General features: G+C 37.1%; 1 protein-coding gene across 3 annotated transcripts in view; it reads right to left on the bottom strand.

Moving 5' to 3' along the window:
- Nucleotides 1–8: 8 nt before the first annotated feature.
- Nucleotides 9–26872, bottom strand: part of plcd1a (phospholipase C, delta 1a) — a 44717-nt gene continuing 17853 nt past the window's right edge. For all 3 annotated transcript variants that reach the window (XM_007253562.4, XM_007253560.4, XM_007253561.4), the window contains exons 3-15: nt 21613–21841; nt 21067–21196; nt 16592–16820; nt 14717–14918; nt 12624–12768; nt 11417–11569; nt 6508–6657; nt 4976–5132; nt 4300–4416; nt 4013–4191; nt 2827–2962; nt 2527–2676; nt 9–2154 (exon numbers count right to left, since the gene is read on the bottom strand). In XM_007253562.4, coding sequence (XP_007253624.3) covers nt 2066–2154; nt 2527–2676; nt 2827–2962; nt 4013–4191; nt 4300–4416; nt 4976–5132; nt 6508–6657; nt 11417–11569; nt 12624–12768; nt 14717–14918; nt 16592–16820; nt 21067–21196; nt 21613–21841 — 2066 coding nt within the window. In that variant the 3' untranslated portion in view covers nt 9–2065. The remainder of the gene's footprint in view (nt 2155–2526; nt 2677–2826; nt 2963–4012; nt 4192–4299; nt 4417–4975; nt 5133–6507; nt 6658–11416; nt 11570–12623; nt 12769–14716; nt 14919–16591; nt 16821–21066; nt 21197–21612; nt 21842–26872) is intronic.

Genomic DNA, 26872 nt, shown 5'->3' with positions numbered 1-26872 from the left:
CACTAGTCTTATTAAAATGATCAAAAAGTAGTTTAATATGTACAGAAAGAGATGAACAGACAGTCAGCAGATGTTAATAAAAACAGAAATAATACACTGACAGTCTGAGACCAACAGCTAACCCAGACATTTATGATCAGAAATTCAGAATGCATGATAACAAGATAATAACAGCCTTGGGTGATTATGTTGTAGTATTTTAGAGTTTATTTTTATTTAATAACCCTCAAAAAGTACAAACTTCCCTGCAGTGTAATATATTCTTACTGAATCCTAAATCAGGGCATGTTTGAATTGATTTACATACATGTAAAAAGATCAATATACACCAACAATACAGGAACCACATTGCACATGAATTCATGGATAAGTAGAGACCCTTCAGGAGACAAAATTTACCTTCTATATTTTGATTGGGCTCTACTTTTTGATCCTCTACTGGTAAACTGTATATTGTGTTCCAGATTTACAAGATAAACCAAGAAGAACAAAGATATTGGAATACATCAGTATCAGCAGGTCATTGTTTAGGCACTGCACAGATCTTTAGATTTAGCTGGCACTTCACACAGTGTTTAATGAATTCAAGAAAAGCAGAATGTTTAGATTATTTGTCTGCATTTCTTCATTTTACTGGATTTAAAACTTGAAATCCTGTGTAATGCTGATTTGGGTGGGCTTAGTCTAAATTTCTATGCATTTCTAATCATTCTTAATGTGTTCATGAAATTATCAGATACAATCCCAACATCAGTGCACTCCTATTTTTTCCCCTGGCAATATAAAAAAAAAAAAGCATTTCCCACTAATATTGACCCGACACACAAACACATCCATGCTATTATATCGTCTCTAGCTTTAACATTGATACCCATCTATACAGATACGACAGCTTTTCTTACAAAAATCCTGGCAGATTCTGATTTTGCCCAGAAAGTTTTGTTTTTTAATTTATTGTCATTGTAATATGCCAAATCTCTGGAAACTATCAATTCCATGTGTAGTGTAACCTGTGTATATTAAATACATGAAAATTCATATTTAAGAGACGTTCACACACCCTTACACACACAACATGAGTTATCTGAACGATATATAATAACATCAGATTACACTCACAATAGAAATCCTCTCACACACTTTAAAATCCTCTTACACACACATGTACACATTACAGAACATAGGCATGCTTGCAGTAAAAAAAGAAGAAAAAAAAACTTCTCCTGAAAAAATAAAGCTTTAAACAGAATATTATACTGCAAAATATGGTTGTATTAATATTGCATATTGGTAGTTCTTACTGCCGGGCATTATAAAAGCTCATTGTTAGTGTGGTGTAGTGTAGTGTAAAAGAAGCAACAACACAACTCCATAAATCTGTGTAATATAAAATAGAATTTTTGTCACCGTTATTAAATAGAACTAAAACACTCCCCTAGACCCCTAAAAATATTAAATAAATATATAAAAACAACTTACTGGGTTTCCAACTAGCAATGAAAGTTTAGACCTGCCTCAACTGCCAGCCACTTAATTACACTCAGGCACGCACTGAACAGGTTTGGTCCATTTGAGGTTTCTGTACACCTTTACATTCTCAGTTTCATCCAAAAATGATCTAGATATAATACAAGCCAAATGACATTTTGATTCAGTATGCTGAAATATTTTAGAGTCTATTAACTTGAAACTATTGCACCTTAATATATACAATTCTCAAGACAAGAATCCTTAATTTAAATTATGTTCAAATGTAAAAAGATCAGATGTTTAACTTCAGTTGCTTTGATATACTGAAATGCGGGCAATGCTTAGCTCCCCCAAACCTAAGATTACAAAAGATTTAATCGGACGAGCTTAAATTAAAAAAAAAAAAAAAAAACACCACGTTTTGGTTTCCTGGACCACATCTCCAGTTCCACTGAACATGTAAAATGTTGGCATATGTAGCATTAATTACATCTTCTGATGGTTAATCAGGAGTCTGGTCTGGTTTTGGCATTATGGAAGCAGTGATTGTTCTGAAGCACAGCATTGTGGGCGCAGAGGCCGCAGAAGGCAGATTTTAGGCATCTATAGCCATGACATGAACAAAGAGTCCAGCTGAAGAGATGACATCTCCATTCTGTGTGAGTAGGGGGATGTGGCGGTATCCTGTGGAAAAAGGAAAGGCATCAAGATTTCCATTAGTTATCTCTATAGAAGATGTCTGTGTGATATTTACATACTGTGCATTAAAACCTCACACACCTCACCTATGAAGTTGTGTGAGAGGTAGTCCTGTCTAATAATTACATTATCGTACTATCATACTACAAATATATAAAACCTCAATCATTTTTGATAACCTGAATGTTGCCTATTGTGTTTCTTTAGCTAGGAGTAACATTTGAACATCTGTGTCAGCAGTGAGAGTAATTTACAGAAGATGAATGCATTCATTACAAGGGTGTCTAGAAACATTTGCACGTGTATATGTTGTAGGCACTCATTCACACATAGCCACCGGTTTTTCTAGTTTCTTACCAAACTGCATGCTGGTCAGGGGGAGAGTGTACTGGCCAATGAAGTCGTTGGCGGAAGCAGCGTCATAGTCCTGCACTAAGAAGCGCACTATGGCCAGCTCGGGTACGTTCACGGTGAACTCAAAGTTCATATTCCACGTCGGATTAAAACCTACAAACACATTACAGGAGTTCTCATGAGTGTTCACCATCACATACCTGAAGAAGTGTCTTGTGATCAAGTATAGAAAGTGTTAAAAGACAGTTCATATTTTGTTTGGGTTGAAAAGGAGAAACTCTAATTCTTTTTTATGACACTTGCCATTATTGTTGATGTGTGGTGTCTGTGCACTGGCTGTGTCTGCTGGAACTCCGTAGATCTCCACTCTCACATAGGGGTCCACAATGGACGTGGGTTTGTCCTTGTTGAGTTTGGGAAGCTGCTGTGCTGAGATGACCTGGCAGGACAACAGGAGCTTTTTTACATATATATTGCTTACATATTGTTATACTTGTATTTAGGCCTGTCAAGTAGGGATGGGCGATACAGCCCTAAAATATTAATTAAAATATCTGATAATAATATTCTTGGCGAGATGACAAAATACAAGTATAGTACATTTTTTTGTAAGTCATTTAAGAAAATGTACTACTGCAACAAAAAATATGTTTTATTTAGTGTAAACAAAATATTTGCAAAATAGAAGCTTACCTCCCAAACATTTTTTTTAAGGATTAATACTTTTTTTATTTTAAGAACAGGGCAAAATCAACAATATAAATAAAACATAGCAAACTTTACAATTACCCCTCACCATACCACCCACTCCTCCCACCCCTCCTATTGGTCATCCTAGGGAGAAAAAATCAATAAATAAATGCAAAATGTCAGTTCTGGTCTGGTTACATTTCTATTCCACCAATCCTCCTCTGCATTGGACCAAATTTTAAAATAATCAGAAAATATACAAATTTGTAATTGCATTATTATGATTTAATTAGGACATCAGTAACAATAAATTATCTTAACATGGAAATAATATTGTCCATTTCAAAATAATTATTGTTACAGGCCCTTTTTTAGACCAGCAGGTAGGTTAAACAAGCTGCCACTGTTGTGCCAAGAGCCATGGACTGAGTTAATGAAACATGTACTCACTGTCTAACCGAGTGTTCAACATAAATGGCAACTACGGAAAAAAGTCTCATAATAAGCTGTTAAGGTAACCTTGTATTTTGAAATGGGAATCTGTATTTTGAAAAGGCATCATATTCTGGGTCATTTGTAATGATTTATCTGCATAACATTTCTACACAATGTCAAAAGCAGGAGGTCAATGTAAAAATAATTGATTCAAAGGCATTCTGGAGTTATTTCAATTGGCCAAAATCACCAAAAGCTGAAGAAGCATTAATTCTCAGTAAACGGGGGAAACAAAAAAAAACAAAACAAAACAAAAAAAAACACCAGCATCAAAATAAAAGAGACATAAAATTTATGTTCATACCATGACATGGAGGATCTTCCTCTGCAGCCAGGGTCCTGCAGTCAGATTGTTGGGGTCAAACTGAGAACCAGGGGTCCTCATAAACTGTGGCTTCAGGATGTATCCACACTGGCCGTTGGGAAGGAACCGACCTTGATTCAAATTCATCTTTTTACATGAAGTCTGGAAGTTCAGAGCCACTGTTTAAACAAACGAAAGAGAAGATTAATATTAAAATAGTGTATTATGTAAACTATTGAGGTTATGTATTTATACTGCATTAGAGACATTTAAGTAACAATGAATACCAATTTGGCATCCAGCATTCCACATTGGCACAGGGTTGTAGTTGGAGGAGTCGGTCCTGGAGCCTGCTGGGTAGATTCTGCTGAGCTTCTCCATGTTGTGACGCACAAATGCAGAAGCTGTAAAAGAAACAGAAGAGGAAGAAATGGTTGAATTAAGTAAAATGCTCATTAGAACAAGAATCTGTGTTTACAGATTTACACAAACAGGCAGGATTGTATATTTGCAAAGCACGAGGATGCTTCTAGCTTTTCTTATATGCATAATGGACAAAAAAAGCTCAATCCACCATACTACTACGAAGACACATGACAGGATCATAGGTTTGTAAACACATCTATTCATCCAACATGTTGTTTTTACATGGAGTTTGTCTCCCTTTCTTGCAGGAAAAACTTCTACAATTTACTATACATGTTAGAATACTGCTATTTGCATACATCAGTCTCATAAGCACAGGGGAATTGAAATACAGCCTGTTTAACTGTAAGAGACAAAGAGCGATCTGAAAACAAATGAATGATTGACTTTAAATCCAATGGATTCCTACTGTACCTGAATTTAATAATTAGAAGGGGTATCCATATACTTTTGAACAAGAACAAGAAATGCTGAACTACATGGTGCTGCATCCAACAAACAAACAAAGTCCAAAAATACTGTTTTTTTTTTATTTACCTGAATTATCTGCCAGTTGTTTTGCTTTGCTTTCCTTAAAGGATGCCATCTCATAGAAGGACTGCTTCTCTTTAGCGTGCTCGAAGCCACTGAAGTGGACGCTCTTGCAGTAGATGACCAAGTCTGACAGCTCCTTAGCAAGCCTGATCTTCGATTTCTAAAAAAAAATATATATATATATATATATATATAATATATAATACATAAGAACCAACACATATTTATATAATAAACACTCTACACTCCAAACTATTTATGCTATAAATCATTTGCAGACTTGTTTAAAACATGTAATATCAAAACACAATTTTCCTTTTAGACTCAACATCAATTGTCTAAAAAAACATAAGCTCGTTTTGAAGTAATACAATCCACAAAAAACAAACAAACAAACAAAAGAAAATCACAAATCTAGTGGTTTACTTGGGGGAGTGGGTGTGTGGGCTGTGTATGCAGATTTCATCTCAAGTCTATAAACCTCAGATTTGTAAATGGAAATGTGCTGTATCGTCTGCAACACGTTGTGTGGGTTTTGTGGGATTTGTCTGGCTTCAAGTGTGCAAATGACTGTCAGAATAATAAAATGCTCTTTCTATGCTCTGAAACAGATTAGACTCCCACTCACTCATCGTATCCACATTCATGAAAACATCATCCACTATATTGTTTCTTTGGATGAAAGGTACATTTCTTGGAATATAAAATATCTAAACATTTAATAATACACTGTTAACAGTCTAATTTTACAAAAATAGTTATTTTAAGAACACCAACTGAAAGATGCCTTATGAAATTTAAACATATTATTTTATGTTTAATCAAGGTTTACAATTGATTATTAATTTATTTTTTCTGCATTTTTTTTTGCCAATTTAGCAAAGTGTGTTCCAGACACCAGTAGCGTAAGGAGGGCATTCTAGCCTCCAATGATATACGTGTGAAGTCATCCATCACCTTTTTTTGAACTGCAACCGATTCAGAACCATTAAACACCTAATGGGCTTAGAGGAAGGACCTAGATCCTCAGCTCTGATACAACGAACCACAGTGGCCACAGTGTCGTCATCTTAGTTTTCTGAGCCACTTTTATTTTTGTTTTTAAAAGTGAAATGAAAAATACTCGTTAAAATATTTTTTGTATTTTGTATTTTTTGTTGTTATTTAAAAAGTTACAGAGGGACTATATTTAGGGTAACGGTTACTGTATCATACTGTAACAACAGTAAAATACAGTAAACACTGTTGACTTTTTAAAATATTACATAAAGAACTATCTAACAAAAGGTTTTGACAATCCAAAGAACCACTTCACAATTTAGAAACGATTCTTTGATTTATAAAAACATCACCTTCACTATTAAACACTTAAAGAACCTCCTTTTAAAGAGTTAAGATCTTAGTATTGGTTCCCTAAAATCACTTGATTTAATCTGCAAATAAGATGGGAGTTTAAGTTTAAACTGAAAAATACTTCAATGCAGATAATGTTCAATGATAGTTTCCCCCTTGCTATTGATATGTGTGTGACTTACCGTAGACTTGGCCTTCGGATCAGTCTCTTTAGCTTCTGCAGCTTCATCATCCTCAGACACCACGTCTTCCTCCACCGTATTGTTATTGTTGAAAGCTGCATCCAGCTTATTCAGGCGCTTTCCTTTAACCAGGATCCGACCCTTTAGTTGCTGTATGAGGACAGACACATATTGCATTTTCATTCTCTGTATCTATTTCTAAAGAAAATTTACAAAAATAACAATCTTTTCTGCCAAAAAAAAAAGTTACCTTTTACTTTCAACCTAAATGGAAGTTTTTTTATTTTATTTATTGACATGCTGAGTTGGTATGTATAGAGCTTAAATGGAGACATAAGTATTGGAATCTGGTTACATTTATGTAATATGTAATAAACTCAAAATATGTAATTGATATTTTGTGTTTTAAACTTTAGGTGGTGAAATCTGGTGTTTTTTAAAATTCAGTTCTGTAAATTCAAATCTTTTGTTCCAAACCAGAAATATAGCATAACAAAATGTCAATAACCTGAAACACACAGCCAGAGCAACTAAGGAGTGGCTCTATACGAAGCATTTTAAGGTCCTGGAGTGGCCTAGCCAGTCTCAATACCTGAACCCAATACGAAATCTTTGGAGGCAGCTGCAATTCAATGTTAGGCAGAAACAGCCCTGAAAGAAAACCTGAAAGATCTGGAGAAGATCTGTATGGATGAGTGGACCAAGATCCCTGCTACAGTGTGTGCAATCTTGGTCAAGAACTACAGGAAACATCTGACCTTTTATTGCAAACAAAGGATTCTGTAACAAACAGTACTGTATTTTACATGCTATAAGGCGCACCGGATTATAAGGCGCACTATCAATGACGTCTATTTTCTGGTCTATTTTCATATAAAGGTGCATTGCATTATGAGGCGCATTTAAGCAACACTAGTAAGGAACAAGGGTGTCGCACAATAATCTACACAGATTTCTCATCTGAAAAATGTTTATTTGGGATGAGTTAAGGGCTTCCGTTTATTTACAGTAACCATAGATTTCCATAGAATATTTTATGAGTGTTCTGGTAACCCAGGACACTATTAGCTAGCGGTTCTTCCCACATAGCTTGTTTTAACAAAGTCAAAGTCAAAGTGGTTTTTATTGTCATTTCAGCTATATACAGAGTACACAGTGAAACGAAACAACGTTCCTCCAAGGACCATGGTGCACATAAACACAGTGTAGACAGAACAATAGTGCAACAGTACAAAAGTGCAGACAGACAATACAACACAATACAGACAAAGAATAATAAATAACAAGACAGTGTGCAAATTTTGCAGTGTGCAAAAAAGACCAGGTAGTAATTACTCTATTACACAGTGTGCAATAGAGTCCAGTGAGGTAGTAGGGTTTTTAGTGCTTTCCATTTTCTGGGGTAAGTGGGGTAAGAGTGTGTGTGCATGAACAGAAAAACCATCAGTTCAGTCTCTGCAGTTGAGGAGTCTGATGGCTTGGGGGTAGAAGCTGTTGCAGAATCTGGTCGTGCTGGACCGGATGCTGCGGTACCTTCTTCCTGAAGGCAGGAGGGAGAACAGTTAGTGTGAGGGATGGGTGGGGTCATTCACAATGCTGGTTGCTTTGCGGATGCTGCGGGTGGTGTAGATGTCCGTGATGGAGGGGAGAGAGACGCCGATGATCCTCTCAGCTGTCCTCACAATACGCTGGAGGGTCTTGCGGTCAGAGACGGTGCAGGTCCCAAACCAGGCAGTGATGCAGCTGCTCAGGATGCTCTCAATGGTCCCTCTATAGAAGAGTGTGAGGATGGGTGGAGGGAGACGGGCCTTTCTCAGCTTCCGGAGGAAGTAGAGACGCTGCTGGGCTTTCTTGGCTGTAGAGCTGGTGTTCAGGGTCCAGGTGAGGTTATCTGCTAAGTGGACACCAAGGAACTTGGTGCTCTTAACAATCTCCACAGAGGACCCGTCGATGTTGAGTGGAGAGTGGGTGTGTTGTGCTCTCCTGAAGTCAACAACCATTTCCTTTGTCTTGTCCACATTCAGGTGAAGGTTGTTGACTGTACACCAGTCTGTCAGCCGCTGCACCTCCTCTCTGTATGCTGACTCGTCGCCTTTGGTGAGGAGACCCAGCACGGTTGTATCATCGGCGAACTTGATAAAGCTGTTAGAACTGTGTTTTGCAGCACAGTCATGAGTCAGCAGGGTGAACAGCAGAGGACTCAGGACACTGCCCTGGGGGGCCCCCGTGTTCAGTGTGATGGTGCTGGAGGTGCTGCCCCCGAACCGGACTGACTGGGGTCTACCCGTCAGAAAGTCCAGGATCCAGTTGCAGAGGGGGGTGTTGAGGCCGAGCGAGCTTAGCTTCCTGGTGAGGTTCTGTGGGATGATGGTGTTGAATGCTGAACTGAAGTCTATAAACAGCATTCTGACGTAAGTGTCCTTCTTCTCCAGGTGGGTGAGGGAGAGATGAAGGGTGGTGGTGATGGCATCGTCCGTGGAGCGATTGGGACGATACGCAAACATGATAAACACACAGGCTACAGTACAATATACTCACCTCTGAATGGCGAAAGAGTTAGCACTTAGTGTGGTTAGCAGTTAATGATAATACTGCTCCAGGCTCGGTGCTGGAGAAACTTCACAGAAACTCTTGTATAAAGCTGTACTTCAGCGGAGTGGCTTTACTGCTCCTTAATACCTGACTGGTAAAATTCAGATTCTGAGGCGCACTGATGATTTTTGGGAAAATTAAAGCTATTAAATGCACTGTATAATGCAAAAATACAGTAAGATCTGTTTTTCTATTGTACCAACTACTTATTTCATGAAATAAAATGCATATTATTTATTTTTCTTGTTTTTTTTTATTAGATTCTGTCTCTCACTCAAAATAACAGACCTCTCCATTCTTTGTAGAAGGGACAACTTGCAAAATTGTCAGTGTATCAAATACTTACTTTTCTCAGTGTACACATAATTCAAATATACAGAATAATATACATATAATAAAATGTTTATGTGAGCTTTTATGCTCCATAGAGCACAAGGTGGTGGGTTGCCACGAATCTGAATATTGAAGCCCCCGTTTACAGAAATAAATAAAAATAACTGACTGGCTCCTTTCTACCCTGAGTGTTTTGTACTAATAATCTTTTCAACTGTGCTTAAAGGGCAGCAATAAGAAATATGAGATCCACCCTATTTCACAATCAGCAGATTTACAGAGGCAGCAAAACTGGATTTTCAACCTCTTGGTGGAGCTCGAGTCACAGCTGGAGCTGGTTTTCGCTGGAGAAATCACTTCTATTAATGATAGATGTAAAGAAGTCGTTTTGTGTTTACTTGATCTCCTCATTCCCTCGTTGTTATTTATACAGATTCTGTGTTAGTGAATATAATCAATACAGTTGATAGTCACTGTACAACATACATGTTAATACAGAGCAGTTTATTCCAGAAGCTCTGCTGAAACTGATACAGTGGGAAAAGCCTGCAGCACAGGCTGAAAAGCACAGATCACTAACAGCAGCATTACTCACTGCTTAGAGACACCCTGTACCACAGGCCCAGGCCTTACTATAAAAAAATAGGACACACCCTGTATGGCTGCTGTAAATAAGAGTGAAAGAGGACTCTTTCTCTCCTCATTGTGTGTTTATGAAGGAGTGTGTTTTGTGTTACAACTTCTGAAGGAAGAGGCATTCCTGTTCTGGGCTCGCACCCCCAGGCCAATTACAAAGAATGTGGGATGATTTCCAACTAAAAGACAGAACACACTCCCAGAAAGAGAGTCTCTCTGCAGCTGTATTCAACACACTGGCCCAATGTTACATTATTCAGCGGTACAGATCTGTTGACACTCGCAAACACCTACTTTTCAGACAGGCATCAAAACCAACCTTATTGCCAAACAATTTGTATAAAGCAAACTAATTCTTTGTCTTGAATTTTAGTGTTGTTTTTGTGGATTTGTTCACCAAAACGGCCATAATACATCATCCAATCTCTTACTGACACTGTATATTATACTTATTTAAATATTTAAACAGGATGCATCTGTTACTGCACTTTTAAGATTAATGTATTTGAATGATCTCTGATTTGATTGGCTGATCTATACCACATCTCATCACATCCAGCTAGGATCTAAATTGATTTGATGCAATTTAGTTAGCTAGTGAGTACCTTATTCAGCGTTCTCATAGTATTCAAATTATAACATGGAATTCATGAGAATTTTTTTAAATCCCTTTGTGGACCAAAGTTCAAAGTGAGTCTCTCTATACAGAATTTTGATATTGCAAAGATTAAATATTTGTTACAATTTTTTTATGAAGGGATTTAGGATTTCCATGATGTGGGATCTTTTAAGGCAATGTGGTCTTACAAAAGTGTAATTGTATTTAACAAATCAGGAAGTATAGAGATGAAGTCATGTGAGGGAAGTGGCCATTTGAGGCTTGTGGCAGATCATACAACTTCAGGATAGATCGGTACAACATAACTGTGACATCAGTTAAATAAAAACAATTTGAACCTTAGGTCTATATTAAAACTATTTTAATCTATTAGGCCAAACATGCAGAGATATATAAAAAGAGGCTTCTCATGACATCATAGAAACAGTGACTTTTAAAATAAGCTTTATTTGCAGCTTTATTTTTCTTCATGTACTTTATGGACTGAAATAATTAATGGCATGTATTAAACTATATTTAGATATTCTAACAAAACAGTGAGGGGAAATTCAGTATGAATTTAATCTCTGTTCAGGATCCTGCACTATGATAAACACTCAATCAAATTATGTAGAAGAAAATTCTTTTTTTTAGATTTTTAAGACTCATTTACTAGCAACTATGTGCTATTTCAAGTGTACAAGCACATAAGACATTTTACAAGAGTTTAATGATGAGAAAATGGCTGACCTCTGGTGAGGGCAAAGCTGTGGGCATCTCATTCCCCAGTGGTTGTACGAGAAGAGCACTGCCCAGGATAGAGATCATATGGTGCGCCATGAGTTTCTGCTGCTCCAAACAGCAGTGATTCTCCAGAGACAGAATTACAGGATACTCTGATGACTGCCAAGAGAAATAAACAGAAACAAAAACAGATTTAAATACTATCCAGAGAATCAACAGTTACTACACATGTTGGTGTTTGAAGATTGCTTCTTGTAGTTTTGTACTATGAAGATATGAGGCTAATGTAGTTTACAAGTAAAAAAAAAATCATTGTGCAAACTGCTTTTGCAAAAATCACCACATTTTAGACAAGATGTACAATAATTCAACTAACTAAATCTAACTGAATTCTGTTACTGCATGGTGTCCGGACTAGTCCTGCGATAAATATGGACTAAAGTACATTGTGTTGCTAAAAATAGTTATTTTTCATTTTTTTTTATACATAACCGTGTGTCATATGCTGTGTGAGACCACACAAGCATCATCTGACTACATTCAGAAACTAACCTTTTTACCAAAAAAATTTGCAAAAATTATAACACTGATAAGACATATTGTATTAAAAGAATTACGAATTATTCAGTAGGAAACAATCTTTTTCCTTCCCTGGACAAGATTTTTGAGATGTTACCTATGAAAGCAGTGTTTTTTTTCCATCCAAATAATGGTTCATTTAAACGTGTACTGTAAAAAAATAGCCACTCAAAATTTAATTTAGTGTAATCGGAGTAAATATGGACAAGCCAGTATTCCTATTGATTAGGCATTTAAGGGCTGGACTGAAGGCTTTACACATCAGGTTAATTAGCAGTATAAATTTGTTGGCACTTAAAACCTTTATACTTCAGTTTTTGCCATAATTTGATTTATGCAGGGTTTTTTTTCTTAAACAGCAATGTCAAAATTTTGTGCAACAATAATTAGGAGACATTATTTATAACTAATGGTAGACTACACCAATCATTCAAAAACATCATTCTAGACCTTCTAAAGGATACACACATTGCTCCCTGTGGATACAAATAGAACACAACGAGGATCTGACATTTAGACAGAGTTTGGGCACTTACTTCCAGTAAAAGTCACATTTTCAGACTAACACTTGCAGGTAGAGAATAAATGAATGAATGAATTAACGAATGATCTGTGACTCCATATGTTTACTTACTTTGAAGGCATAATCCTTGATGGCTTTGATGACATCCCTAAAGAGCACTTTGGATGTGAGAGTATGACCATGGTAGATAACCGGTTCTCCATTAGGTCCGTCCCAGATATCCAGTTCCACACAGCGGCAGCCCTTCAACAGTGCTCTGAGGAAAAAAAAGTCAGTTCAGCAAACATCAGCTACCGCAACCTGTTTATACACCACACCAGTCAACAGCACTGAATGTCTCATATCATGGAAAGACCTGTTCAGGAAATAAAATAATTTGAAATGGTAGGCAGTTTCAAAATGTACCATTCATTTCCCAGTCCATACAGTCCATATATGAAAGCTAGACTGGCTGTTTTGATTAACATCACTCTCAAACAAAAACATAATATTTTTAAATTGGAATCTTTACAGGAGAGATAAGAAAATCTCACCTTTCAATGGCAGACAAAATGTATGTCTGCTTGCTACAGAGGTTCCTGATAATTTCCATTCCATTTAGCAAGTGAATCTGGAGGAATTAAAACTGTTCCATTTAAAGCATTTTTCAACTTCTCTGTATTTGCTCTAATTTATTTCTGTTGTGTAATGTTATCATGCATGGCAAAACCTTTAATTGTAATGTTTCAACATTCTGTAGAAACATCAGTAGCACTGGTTACACCCCACTTCAGCTAAACCCTTCACAATGTCACATGGCAAAGCGGCATGACTAAGCTTCTATTTATGTTCACATCTACAGCTCTGGAAAAAAATAAGAGACCACTTCATTTTCTGAATCAGTTTCTCTGATTTTGCTCTTTATAGATTTTTGTGTAAAATGAACGTTGTTGTTTTTTTCTATAAACTACAGACAACATTTCTCTCAAATTCCAAGTAAAAATATCTTCTTTTAGACCATTTATTTGTAGAAAATGAGAAATGGCTGAAATAATAAAAAAAAAGATGCAGAGCTTTCAGACCTCAAATTATGCAAAGAAAACACGTTCATATTCTTAAAGTTTTAAGAGTTCAGAAATCAATGTTTGGTGGAATAACCCTGTTTTTTAAATCACAGTTTTTATGCATCTTGGCATGTTCTCCTCCACCAGTCTTACACACTGCTTTTGGATAACATTATGCCACTCCTGGTGCAAAAATTCAAGCAGTTCAGTTTGGTTTGATGACTTGTGATCATCCATCTTTCTCTAATTTGGTAAAATCAAGGAAACTCATCATCAGAGCTGTATATGTTTCAGACATAAGATTTACAGACTTAATTATTGGGACACCTGTTCATCGATTGTTTCTTATGAAATCAAGTTTTACACTTGACACACAAATGTTTAATAAAAGGGTTTATCCTGCTTTTGTTGGAATAACTGACTCGACTTACTCGACTTTGGAGTACTGCAGCAAGGATTTGATTGCAGTCAGCAACACAAGCTTTAATCATCATCCCACCTCATCTCAACTCCTGACACTCCTCCGAAAGTAATGGTTGGAACCCCATAACTTCTGAGAACACAGCTCCACAGCTTCATAGATCAATGCTAAGGGGTTCATACCCCCCTAGGCCAGATATGGTGATAATATGTTTATTATATTATCTTTATATGCACCAAGGAGTCCTAACTAGACAGGATGTGTGTGCATTTGCACAACTGGTCAGCAGTGGGTGCAGTTTTAAGTAGCTAAATGCATTCATTAGAAGGGGTGTTCACAAAGTTTGGGCACATAGTGTATACCACACCTTTACTGTTGATTATGCTTGTGAAGACAAAATATAAAAATAAAATGCATTTTGGTGTATCTGGTGTATATCTTGCGTGTTTTACTATATTAGGTATCACATGCTTTTGTGCTTACCTACAGGCCACTCAAATATGTTAACCCACCATTGTAAAGAAGCACAACCTTGAAATTAAAAAGGTATCATCTGAACGCCCCCTTAAGGAACAAGTAAATGGTGTGTTATAAGCTACACACATAACATGATGACAGAGTGTCATAAACAACACCGCACATCAACACATTTGGCAAGTGTGTGGGTAGGTTATTCTCGACACCAAGCTACTCTTGTCAGGACAGCTCAGAAAACAACTGCAACAAGTAGGTGCTCATACCTGATGTAGGCCTCAGTGCTGCTGGGTCCTTTCAGCTGGTCTTCCATTAGGTAGGTGTTGTGCGAGGAGGATATGAAGTAATGGTTGATGGGTTGACTCATATCCTGATATACCTGCCTGTGCGCAGGGTTTATGATGGAACCCTCTGTATGGGTTAGGTACCTCAGGAAGCCATCTTTGGTCATGTTCTTGCTCTGTCTGGCTATAGTAGTACACAAAAATACAAACATTCATGCATCATTTAAAGGATTAACGTAATTTAATTCATTTATAATGTATTTGGTTATAATTGTATTTGTTTTGTTAACGCTGATGTCCGTAAGTTTTGGTATTTGGGGAATTTAGGGCCCTCTCTGGTGAGAACTGGTAATTACACTGAGCATGCAGAAGAATCATTTTAAACTGGGCGGGTGTGATGCGGTCTCCTTTTAGAGGGGATGAATCCGATTCCAGGTTATGTTCAGTAAGACAGAGAGAGAGAGAGAAGAAGCACCAGGTCACCGAGCTCTCTCCACTGTTCAAACACCAATCCGGTATTGATACTGTTTTTAGTCTTTATTACGTTCCTTTTTGGCTTCGAGGCTTCTGAGCTTCATGTCTTAATTTCTTTGCTTTTACTATGGGAAATGAGCACTTGCACTGAGGTCTGAGTTTCCCTTTCTGAAGTCTCCATTGCTCCACCAGCCTCTTGCGTTCAGTAAAAATGAGCTGCATCCTCTTTTAGGCTGTACATGTGACATAAGTATGTAAAGACGCGTGACGTGGCTGAAAAAAAAAAACGACCAGACACCCCATTTTTAAGAATGAATATCTAAGACTTAGCAGGAATGATCGTTTCAGCACACTTGTACCATTAAACTAATTTTGTCCCTTCTACACTAAGAAATGCTTCTGCTTTCAGTTAAGAAAAAAAAAAAGGACTGCCACCTTTAAGCTTTGATTGTTAAGGGGCAAGTGTAGCTAACAGTGAAGGGCAACTTATAGCCATCAGGTTAATTCTGTATAACTGCAGGAATTAAACAACAAACACTTGTCATAAACCATGCTGACTTAAAGCATCTCACAGCATAATTTGGTTTTTGGGGAAAAATAAAATATTCTGTCTATATTCAAGAGGAAGTACCAAAAAAGCAGCACAGGTTTTATTGTCTGTGTTCCACTTGAATGGAATTTATGAGCAGAATCAGATCTGTTCTCCCAGCCCATCTGAAATAAGATATTTTAATTCCTTCTGCTGCAGAGTTTGACTCTGAAACAGTTAGTATTCAGAGAAGAAAGGGCAAGTAGGCAGGACTAGAATAAAAAAATGTTTAAGCCCACAAAATCCCAAAAATCTTACCTATTTGGATTGGAGAAGGAATGACAATAAAAGCCTCTTGAGTCAACTTCACAATTTTTTTATATACTGGCTTCTTGTGAAAAGTCCTGGTATGTAGCAAAATGTCTTGATGCATCACAGAGTAAAGCATAGCAGTGCTGGCACTGTATATCGGTGCGTACCAGTGCATACCAGCCCACCTCAAACATTGGTTCCACTGCATTCAGAAAAAAACTATAATATAGTGTTTATTTGTTATTGTTTACTGTTTATCTTTAAATGTTGTTTAAAGTATGAATGCTACCTCCACAGTATTGTTTCTCTGCAACAGACTGTCATTTCTTCTAGATTACATATAATGATAATAGAGAAAATGGAGATAATGTCCAAATTCAATTCTTACAGAGCCATCAGATTAATTCAGCAGAGAGCAATACATAATCAGAACCACAAAAAAGCAATTAATCAAAGTAAAACAACGTTAAAAAAAGGCTGGAGGGCCAGAACGGCAGCTTAAGATTGAAGAAGTTTTGCAGCAGTAATAATAGATCTTTTACCTGCTTCATCTGGCTCATACTTTTCAATGAGCTTCACTGCATCCTCCAGAGACACTGACTCCTTCTGTTCCGTCTTCAAGAAGCTGAGAACATTGTTCGCACTCATCTGACCTTTAGTCTCAGCGTATTTTCCGTAGATCACGTTGATCTCCTCGCGGTTTGTTAACAGTTCATAGAACTTCTTAATCTCGTCCCCCTCCAAAGTGCCTGATTTGGATGTGTCACATTTCTACACAGCAACAGAGACAACAACGTAATTAAAATGTTAATCAGTATGTATGTGATATTCTAAAATAATAGATAAAATATTCATACATTATAAAACACATGCAAAGGCAAGTACCAGTCAGAGGCACACTATTAACTTTTAGTGCTGTGCAGAATCCACTCCTCTCTAAACATGACCTTCAGATGTACTGTCAGCTCTGCTCACTCACGTCTGTGTGCATCTAAATTTCAATACTTTACTCAAATTGTCTTTATTGTCTTTGTCCCTTGATCCTGTCTGATCTGAATTTTATGACCTCAGTAAATTTACTAGAACAACTGACCAGCCTATAGATCCACACAATCAAGGAGAGAACAATTTCAGTCAAGTACTATTTGGTCATCAGCAGTTTACTCCAGTAGCTTGATTTAAACACTTCATCAATCTAAGTTAAGAACTTTTTAGCACACAGAATTCAGTGGTTACAGTATGAGATACTTGCTGCTAAAATACATTTTTATTTATTTATTTTTTTTTATTTTATTTCTAATTTTTCCCATTTTCTCCCCAATTTACACGGCCAATTACCCCCTTTCACTAGTGATACCTCAACACACCAGGAGGGTGAAGACTAACACATGCTTCCTCCAATACATGTGAAGTCAGCCACCGCTTCTTTTCGAGCTGCTGCTGATGCAGCATTGCCGAGCAGCCAGCGCGCTTGGAGGAAAGCACAGCGGCTCGGCTCTGGTACATCAGCTCATAGACGCCCTGTGCTGCAGACATCACCCTAGGAGTGATGTGGGGAAAGAGCGCCATCTACCCACCCAGAGGGAGCAGGGCCAATTTTGCTCCCTCTAATGCCGGCAGCTTGATGGCAAAGCTGCATGAGCTGGGGTTCGAACCGGCGACCTCATAGTGGCAGCGCTTTAGACCACTGGACCACTCAGCGCACAAATATTGTATATAGCAAAGAACAATTATATATAACTGTTATAAGCTGTGTGCACCTATTTGTCTTTACCATGCACATTCAGACTGCACTGTCCCGCCTGTTAATTTTCTCATTTCTACAGTATTTGTTGCACGTATTAAAGACCAGCCAACCATGAAATAGTTTTATGAGCACAAATCACCTGTCCAGTCTACAATAAAACACAACAATTTTGACATTTTATTAATAATAATAATTAATTACATAATATATTCATGGAAACTTTATACTTAAGGCATTTTTTATTTACTTGAAACAAACAAGAACATTAAAATAATCAGTGCAAATATCTTATAATTAATTTTAGCAAAATTAAATCATAATTATTTTAGGGATGTCAATCATTTAAAAATTAATTGTATTAAATACCACACCACATTATTCTGTGAATAATCACAATTAAAATCATGATTTAGTATTTTTTATGCTGGTATTTTCCTGTATTTTTGGGAGGGAGAAAATAATAATAGTGATGTGTGGTTTACGTCTGGTAGACTAGACTTAGACCTTTTTACTGTATAATGATATTGCAGGGCAGTTTTGATGCATTTTAAATTAGTACATTGTAATTTGTAGAGTTACTGAGTGCAACTTAGCTTTAACATGTGTGGGTGCACATGAGTGAGTGTGTGTGTGTGTGTGTGTGTGTGTGAGTGTGAGAGAGAGAGAGAGACTCTTCAGCCACAATTTGGAGGAAAATTAAACGTGTATGCCCTCATTGGTTGCTTAGCTTGCTGGATTAGTGCGTTTGCTAACTGGCCAGCGTGAAAGTGCGAGCGGTGTGTAGACACACACAACAGACTAGCTTGGGATGACATGGTGAAATATAATATCAAGACATATGCGTTCTTTAGAACAAGAAATAGTACAAGCATGGTAGGAGCTTAAAATGCATACCCGTTATGCAAAATGCATACATGTCTGTAAGGCTTGGGATTATAGAGTTTTACCTAGTTCAATGCTTGCACAATTTGTTGCACGTTTGCACTTGATAAGTTGTCTAAATTATACAGTTTTCTCCATGTTGCAGCCTGGTCCTGGAGGAACGTAATTCCGCTGCACTGTGTATCTGTACACAGATAGAATGACCATAACAGTCTCTTGACTTGAGTTTGTTTAAAGAACCTTAAATGAAGCCATGCCTGAGTCAAGTGAGTCACTAATAATAAATTAAGGCTTTTCACAGCCTATTCATTTTTAATGAGATAAAAGGGGAAAGGTACAGTGATGTAGACAGAGTGAGATAAATGAGCTTGTCCTGAGAAACCACCACACCACACCTTCCCCCAAAACAAGCACACACCCACCTGCAACAATGGGAGAACTTAATCCTTTAGTTAGTGAGTCTGTTTTGCAAATTTATTTATGAGTTAGGCGTTCTCCATTGTTTCTATTTTTTTATGCTTAAAGTCTACACTGGATGAGTGCAATATATACAGTATATTGCCAAAACTATTACTTCTAAACATTAATAAAAGAATGGTTGCTCTCAGGAGCTCAGTGAATTACAGTGTGGTGCTGTGATAGGATGCAGCACCTGCGCAACAACCAGTCCAGTCATGAAATTTCCTCACTATTAAATATTCCACAGGCAAGTGTCAGTGATATCATAACAAACTGGAAGTGATAGGGAACGAAAGAAACTCACTCCACTCAATGTAAATTAGAAGAATAGTGCCCAGAGGTCTCCAACTGTCTGCAGATTTAATCACTAAAGACCTCCAAACGTCATGTTGCTTTAAGATTAGAGAGAGCTTCATGGAATGAGTTTCTATGGCTGAGCAGCTGCATCCAAGCTTTACATCACCCAAAGCAATGCTGGCGAGTGAATATTTTTGCCAATTTAGTGTACCTACACACTTAAAACTAAAAGTTCTACAGAAGATTTTCTTTAATTAATGTCACAGCCGAGCCACTTTTGATTCCCTGAGAAACTGTGTACAGTGTACAGATCCTTTAGATTAATAAAAAACATTACATCTTTTTTTTTAAAAAGCTATTTACAATCACAGCTCTTTATGAAATCAAACAATGGCTGATGGTGCACACAGAAGGATGTATCACTCACCATGTGAAATGCCCATTTCACATGCAGTTGTTAACCTTAATTATTAACTATATTATTAACTAATTAACCTGAGAATAGTTTCTTCAAATAAATTTACCACCTTCAGTTCCATGAATCATGATTAACTGTGCGTTTTACAACTTCTGAGGTGAAGCGAAAGAGCTGAATCATATGCTGCAGAGCAGGAAAAACGTGAACTTATTTAGAGACATACAGTACATGGAGTACGGGTACATGACTATGGCTGAGAAACACTGCTGCAGTGGCTGAAGAGATTTAAGAAGTCACACCAGTTTCTCTTAATCTTTGAACTGGTAACATTTACCAGCATGTATGCACTTGTCTGGTATTTAAAACTGCAGGTCATGATGCACCTATAAAACTAAAGTTGACAATAAGGGTTCCCTGCAGCAACTCCAGAAGAACAGATCTGTACAGCTACAATGTATAAAAAAACATACTGTACATCCAGTACAATAACCAACAACCTATCTGTTACTGCACAATTTATCAGCTTTCCTTAACCCCAGCAATCACGATAGGCACAACATACAGCTCTGGAAAAAATAAGCGACCATTAAAAAATGATGAAATGAAAAAAAAAAATAATTATTATTTTACCAAATTGAAAACCTCTGGATTATAATTAAGAGAAAGCCATCAAACCAAGCTGTCACAAGCAATCAAACCAATTACTAAATTTCTGCAAATAAATACTCTAAATTACAATGTTTGTATTTTGAATTTGGGAGAAATGTCTGTAGTTAAAAGAATAAAACAAACATTTTCATTTTACTCAAACATAAACCTATAAATAGCAAAATCAGAGAAACTGATTCAGAAACTGAAGTGGGCTCTTAATTTTTTTCATTACTGTATTATTTGGGTTGTGGGTCATTCTCAGCACAGCAGTGAAACTGACACAATTATGGAATTGTTCAGTATTTGTTTAGTAGTAAGCATTTTTCCCAGTTATTATTTTACACACTTGGAAAAGTTACAGGCTAGTGGACCACTACCCAAAAACTCTACACCATCAAGGTAGATCTAATATTTTCTAAGCTGTGTTTTTTAATAAACTGGCAAACATCTCATATCTTTTCATCATGTAAACAAGTAATGATGTATACTCTTCTCTGAAGACAATAAAGCATTCCTCCATCTATGACCAGAGATCTTGAGATTAAATGATTAAAGCCTCATACCTGAAATAGCATGGCAGCGTAGGTGTCATCTACTTCAATGTTGATCTGTTGCAGGAAGCGCTTCAGCTCTTTCAGGGTCATCATGTTGTCACCATTCTTGTCTGCTTTCCGCATGCAGCTAATGATCCAGCTTTAACTCTGATGTAAGGTAAATCTTAACAAGAAACATCTAATTTACTTTTAAACTAGGCCTAATCAAGGCTTAATAAAGTCAGCCCTCATTTAATTACATTAAAGGGAAGATTTAAAGCCCTGCCATGCAATAATGATGCATAAAACAGACTATAATGTACTTATTTTTAGAATTGTCCCTATTCAAAATAACCCCTTACCCTAAATGAAGTCAAGCAACTTGAAGATTGAAGCTTCAATGCTAGTAAGAGAAGATTCTACCGACCAGTCAGGATTATGTAGACCACAAGCATAAATCAACACACGTTCAGTAATCTCGAATAGACGCGTCTGTGATTCCTAACCCTGCCAGACTCTGCTTTAATTCTGGTACTGCACTGAAAATCACCAGGCAGTGAGTCTGCTGAAGGATACTGTTCACTCTTCTGCTGGCTGTTCAGGTTGCTCATGTGTGTGAGGACCTTCTCAAGCCCCACCACCCACTGCTTGGCCTCCTCTGGCGAGCTGGCCATCAGGTCCAGGTTCTTGCGTTTGCCTTTGAAGATGATGGAGAAGCAGCGCTCCTCCAAGGAGTCGTCAGTATACTTCTGCAGGCTCTCAGAGCCGCGGCCCTGCCGCACAGAGTCGATGTCATCGAGGGAGACTGTGGGGAAGAGAACAGGGCTAAAGTCAGTCCCAGACGGTCATTGAAAGAAAGTAAGAAAAGTAAAAAAAAGAAGTTCAAATAAGAAAAAAAATGTAATAAATGAATAAATAAATCTCTAATTTAATTATTTCATTTAAAAAACATTTAAAAAATCTGATTTTTTTATTATAATACACTTGTGTACATTTAACATTAAAATTATAGAATTATAACTAATAAACACAAACAAAACAAAAAAGAGCAAGAAAAAACGTAAGGAGAAAACACTAATAAAAAATTGTTTTTATTAATCGTTTTAAAGCATCGTCATCGGGATGTGCGCAAGCACAATAGTCACAGGGCAGGATGTGCAATGTCACTTGACTGGCAATTAAATCAAACACGTCATGTTGCAGTGTTTTGATTTTTAACACAAGAAGTAGATACACAGTGCTGTCTCTGTGTCTGTGTAAGTGACAGGCTGCTGCTGCCTGAGAAGCGTGGGGGGGGGGGGAGCGCGAGGGGGTGTCAGGAGTGAACACAAGGTAACCACATGGCCTCCATCCATATGGTTGGGCATGTGCTTGTAAACGCACGTGTTGAAAGCTGTGCACCTCAGTCCAGCACAGTTTTGCGCAGATATTTCCAGTTAAAGCTGAATTCACACTTTTAATCCCAGAAAAAAATTACCTTTTTTACCTTTTACTTATTTACATAAAAGCCATTTAAATGCCTGATTAAAGGGCCGATTAGTGTTGATTTGCTGTTTTCCTCGGGTTTTGAGTGCTCAGCGCTGACTCAGCTCTTGATAGATACGGATGTGAGACAGCATGCCGATGGGGGCAGGGCTGGTGACGTCATGGACCCCGCATTGTTTAATATCGCAATATCGTCGAAAAAAGAACATTTGCAATGTAAAATATTTCAAATATTGTGCAGCCCTATTCTAGATTTACATATCTTAGGAAAAACAAAACAAGAAAACAGCTCTTTAAACTGTGTATAATATATAAACTTTATTTTTCAAAAGTACACAGCATAATTAGAATATATACTTTTAAATATATAATATAATTCTACATTACACTGTCCTCAAAATGTTTATATTAAATATTTGACTAAATATTAAGAGCTTTTAATTTTATATTTTATATAAATATTTTGATTTCATAGACATAAAAAAGGACTGAACGTTTTGTAAAATGTGTGTGTGTGTATGTGTGCTGGTGGGTTATCTGAGTCACAAAAATGTGTGTATATCTCAGCTTACAGCTGATCAGGGGCAGCCACTGGAGCCAAAGTGACGCGTTACTAATCACAAACCCCGCTCACACTATCTACAGCTTCTGCGTGCAGAGAGGGTTTTACAACAAAATGCATTTGACCTATTTATCTAAAGGAAACGGATGACACTACAGGAACCTGAGTACCCCCCGTGCAGGTTTCACTCCTGCACCTACAGCTCACCCACAAACTATTTTGAGAGCTCAGAAACCACAGAACAAAGTATTTTGAGAAAGCGTACAGCATTACAACACAGTTGTTACTATTATCAATTTATTATCAGCTATAAGCGAATATTACTCTGACCTGCAGCTCTTGATGAATCCTGACTGTGTGCCATGCTGATGCTGTTTACTATCTTAATAAAAAGCTGTATGAGGGTAAGAAGTGAAGCACGGCAATAATTTACTAATAAGGGATATTTATTATGTCAGTGTTATTGTGTTTTACAGCCGTCTGATTTTTAATTGGCCCCCCAGTTCTCAGCCCTGTGGTCCTCTGGCCTTTAGTGTTACATAAAGATAACAGACTCAGAAAGGCTGATCAGTCACTGCAGGCCTGGTCTATTGTGCAGCAGCTTAACATACAGCAGAGCGTCAGAGGGTATAGTGGCACCAGGGTTGACGTAATGTGTAGCGGTGGACAATCTGCATTGACTTGGGCCATTGAGGGAGGGGGGCAGGGTACACTCCCTATCCTAACCCAAACACTCTGCCTGTCTCCATCCACCAGCTATCAGCAGATAAATAACACCACAAAAACACACGGTTACAGACTGCTACTACACCCACTATTAATAATATTATATGTATCGCAAAGATGACAATTAACGAAGAACAAATACTATGTGCTTTGTTACCTTACATTAGCAGAAAATTTTATCTGAAAAAATTATCTGAATTTTTACTCCTTTCATTTTAAAAATAGCCTTTTTACTCCTATTTCTTTTTTACTATTTATATCACTGCTTCTTATTGTTCAATAAACAAACCCTATCTAGATAAATCTTTCCATCCAAATAGACTGAATCTGAATCTGATTGTGATTGGATGAAAAGAATAAACATATACCATTCCGACACCCTATTGGTTTATACGCGACCTATCACACCTGCACGTCTCACTCCAGCAGAAACACAGATATAGGTAAAAGCAGTACTTTTACACTTTTACTAGACTTAAAAGATAAAAAGATATCTACAGAAGTATTTTAAACTCTAGTAGCTATACTACTCTCTGAGTAACAAATTAAGAGACCACTTCAGTTTCTGAATCAATTATAGGTAGATGTTTGAGTAAAATGTTGTTGTTATAATGTAAATTTTTATTTCTCCCAAATTCCAAATAAAAATATTGTCATTTAGAGAATTTATTTTTAGAAAAGAAATGGCTGAAATAACAAAAAGATGCAGAGCTTTCAGAGCTCAAATAATGCAAAAAAAAAAATCATATTCATAAAGTCTTAAGAGTTCAGAAATAATTCTAAATATTTGGTGGAGTAATAACTCTGGTTTTTAATCAAAGTTTTCATGCATCTTGGCATGTTCTCCTCCATCAGTCTTACACACCACTTTATGCCACTCCTGGTGCAAATTTAAGCAGTTCAGCTTGTTTGATGGCCTGTGATCATCCATCTCTTCAATTTGGTAAAATCAAAGAAACTCATTTTTAAGTGGTCTCATTTTTTTTCAGAGTTGTATATAAACGTGTGTGTGTGTGTGTGTGTGTTTTGGGCATAAACAAAAGCATATGCACCACACAGACATAAGTACTGGGACAACGGCTCACAGATCAAGTTTATCATGCTTTTGATGGAGTAACTGTCTGTACTGTTCTTGAACACTTTCTACTAGATCACTGCTGTGATACTTGCCTTATAGCATTCAGCAACAGGAGCATTCTCAACCATCATTCAGAGAACACAATTCCACTACTTCACAGCTTAATTCTGAGGTCTTTATATCCCTTTGCCCACGCATAGCATTAGGCATGGTGCCAACAGACTCATATTTATCTGCTGAACATCTGTGTCAGCAATGGTTGCAACTTAAAATAGCTGAATGCAATCATTTACAGGGGAGTACAAAAACATTTGGACATATAGTGTATGTACTGAACTGGCTTCACCAGAGCAAAACAAGCTGTTGTTTCAGAGTTGGGCAGAGCACAGAGCACACAATAGCAGACATGTCCTGGAGAGAATCCAATCACACAAAAGCTTCTTCCAAGAGGCTGCAGAGCTTGAGCCCTCCATCCTGGTCCGCTGACATAATCCAGATTCGTTCTCATTTCTCTCGTATGACAATGAATGCCATGTGCTTCAGTTCCGAATACACTGCCTGATGCCCATTATTCAATATTATTTTTACCAAAATTTTGAAACTATATTTCAAATCCATTCATGGTGGAGGAGTCCATGCACATTGTTTCAGGCCAAAAAAAGCCTGCAAATAAAAGATATTATACATAGTACAGTACAGTTCCTACAGTTTCCTTGCAAGCTGATCTCACTAAGAAACTTCAAATCTAATATCTGTGAAAGAGTTCAAATGGTGAAAAGAGCATTAACATATTTTCTGGCCTCAACTTGACCCCATTTGACTCTACCTGTTGGAAATAAGCCCTCTAACTAGGGTCCTGAAATGGTTAAAATGATAAAACATAAACAAAAAATGTCTTATTTTCATCCTTTGACAACTTTTAATATTGCATTTTGACCAAATCATCAAACCACCTTTGCTGTATGTTTATTGCAATTGGTGTAGTATAGGGTGTAACACCACTGCTCTCCACAAAGCAAGGCTCATTTTCTACCTAAATATGCACACTAGGAACAACAACGAAAAGGATGAGACTCAAAATGTTACATGGTCTTAAAAAAAGACTTTTAAAAAATCTATTGCTTTATTGTATTAGGCATAAATACAGCTTGTATGAACGGAAGGTAATTAAGCAATTTGTCATTCAATTCTAAGCAGTTTAGTTTTGTTGTGTCATTCCTACTTTATAGCCTCAACACATCCATGTTTCCCCAAAGTTTTTAGTATAATGCATTTAATCCCAACATGGCAGTCTGTGTCATGCAGCCTTAACTGGAATGTATCACAAAAAAAGCTAGTGTAATTGTAAAGTGAAATTTGAAGACCAAATAACATTCAATTAAACATCCTAGTAAAGACATGATACTATCAGCTCCTCCTATTCATTGAAAAACAACACAAGAGGTCACCCTTCCTAACTCAACCCTCTATCCTATGAAATGCATCTGTTTCAGGGACAAACTTGGCACCACAGACCACTCAGGAAGGCAATAAAAGTTCCCTTCCTGCGATGTGGAAATGCCTGTAAAAGCATTAAACCCCCTGCTTTGAAATCAAAACCAAGACACCATTTCTTCCATCTTCCATCATCTCATATAAAACATTCATTCATGACATTACACTATTTACCCTGTCCAGCATTTCGTTCTGACAAACACTACTATCAAAGAGGAAGTGCACTGATGTTTAACAATTTCTTTTTAGACATTACTAAAGCAAGTCAGACTCATGATTAATGTTTCTACCAAGGGTAGGCAAATTCATGTTTTCCTAAGCTGAGTCACAGCTTAGACCAGTGTTTAGAAATATGGCCTAGGAGTGGGCTAGATTTATTTTGTGGGAGCAATTCAGATCCCATTTTATTTTTTTCCCTTTGATTTACATCATACATGCTGAATGAAAATATGAATGATAAAATGTGCCATTTGTAACACTACACCTGTCTG

The sequence above is a fragment of the Astyanax mexicanus genome, chromosome 1, assembly GCF_023375975.1.
Source record: "Astyanax mexicanus isolate ESR-SI-001 chromosome 1, AstMex3_surface, whole genome shotgun sequence".
Lineage (NCBI taxonomy): Eukaryota > Metazoa > Chordata > Actinopteri > Characiformes > Acestrorhamphidae > Astyanax > Astyanax mexicanus.
Note: the sequence above shows the minus strand (reverse complement) of the source record. Positions and strands in the feature narration are given on the sequence as shown.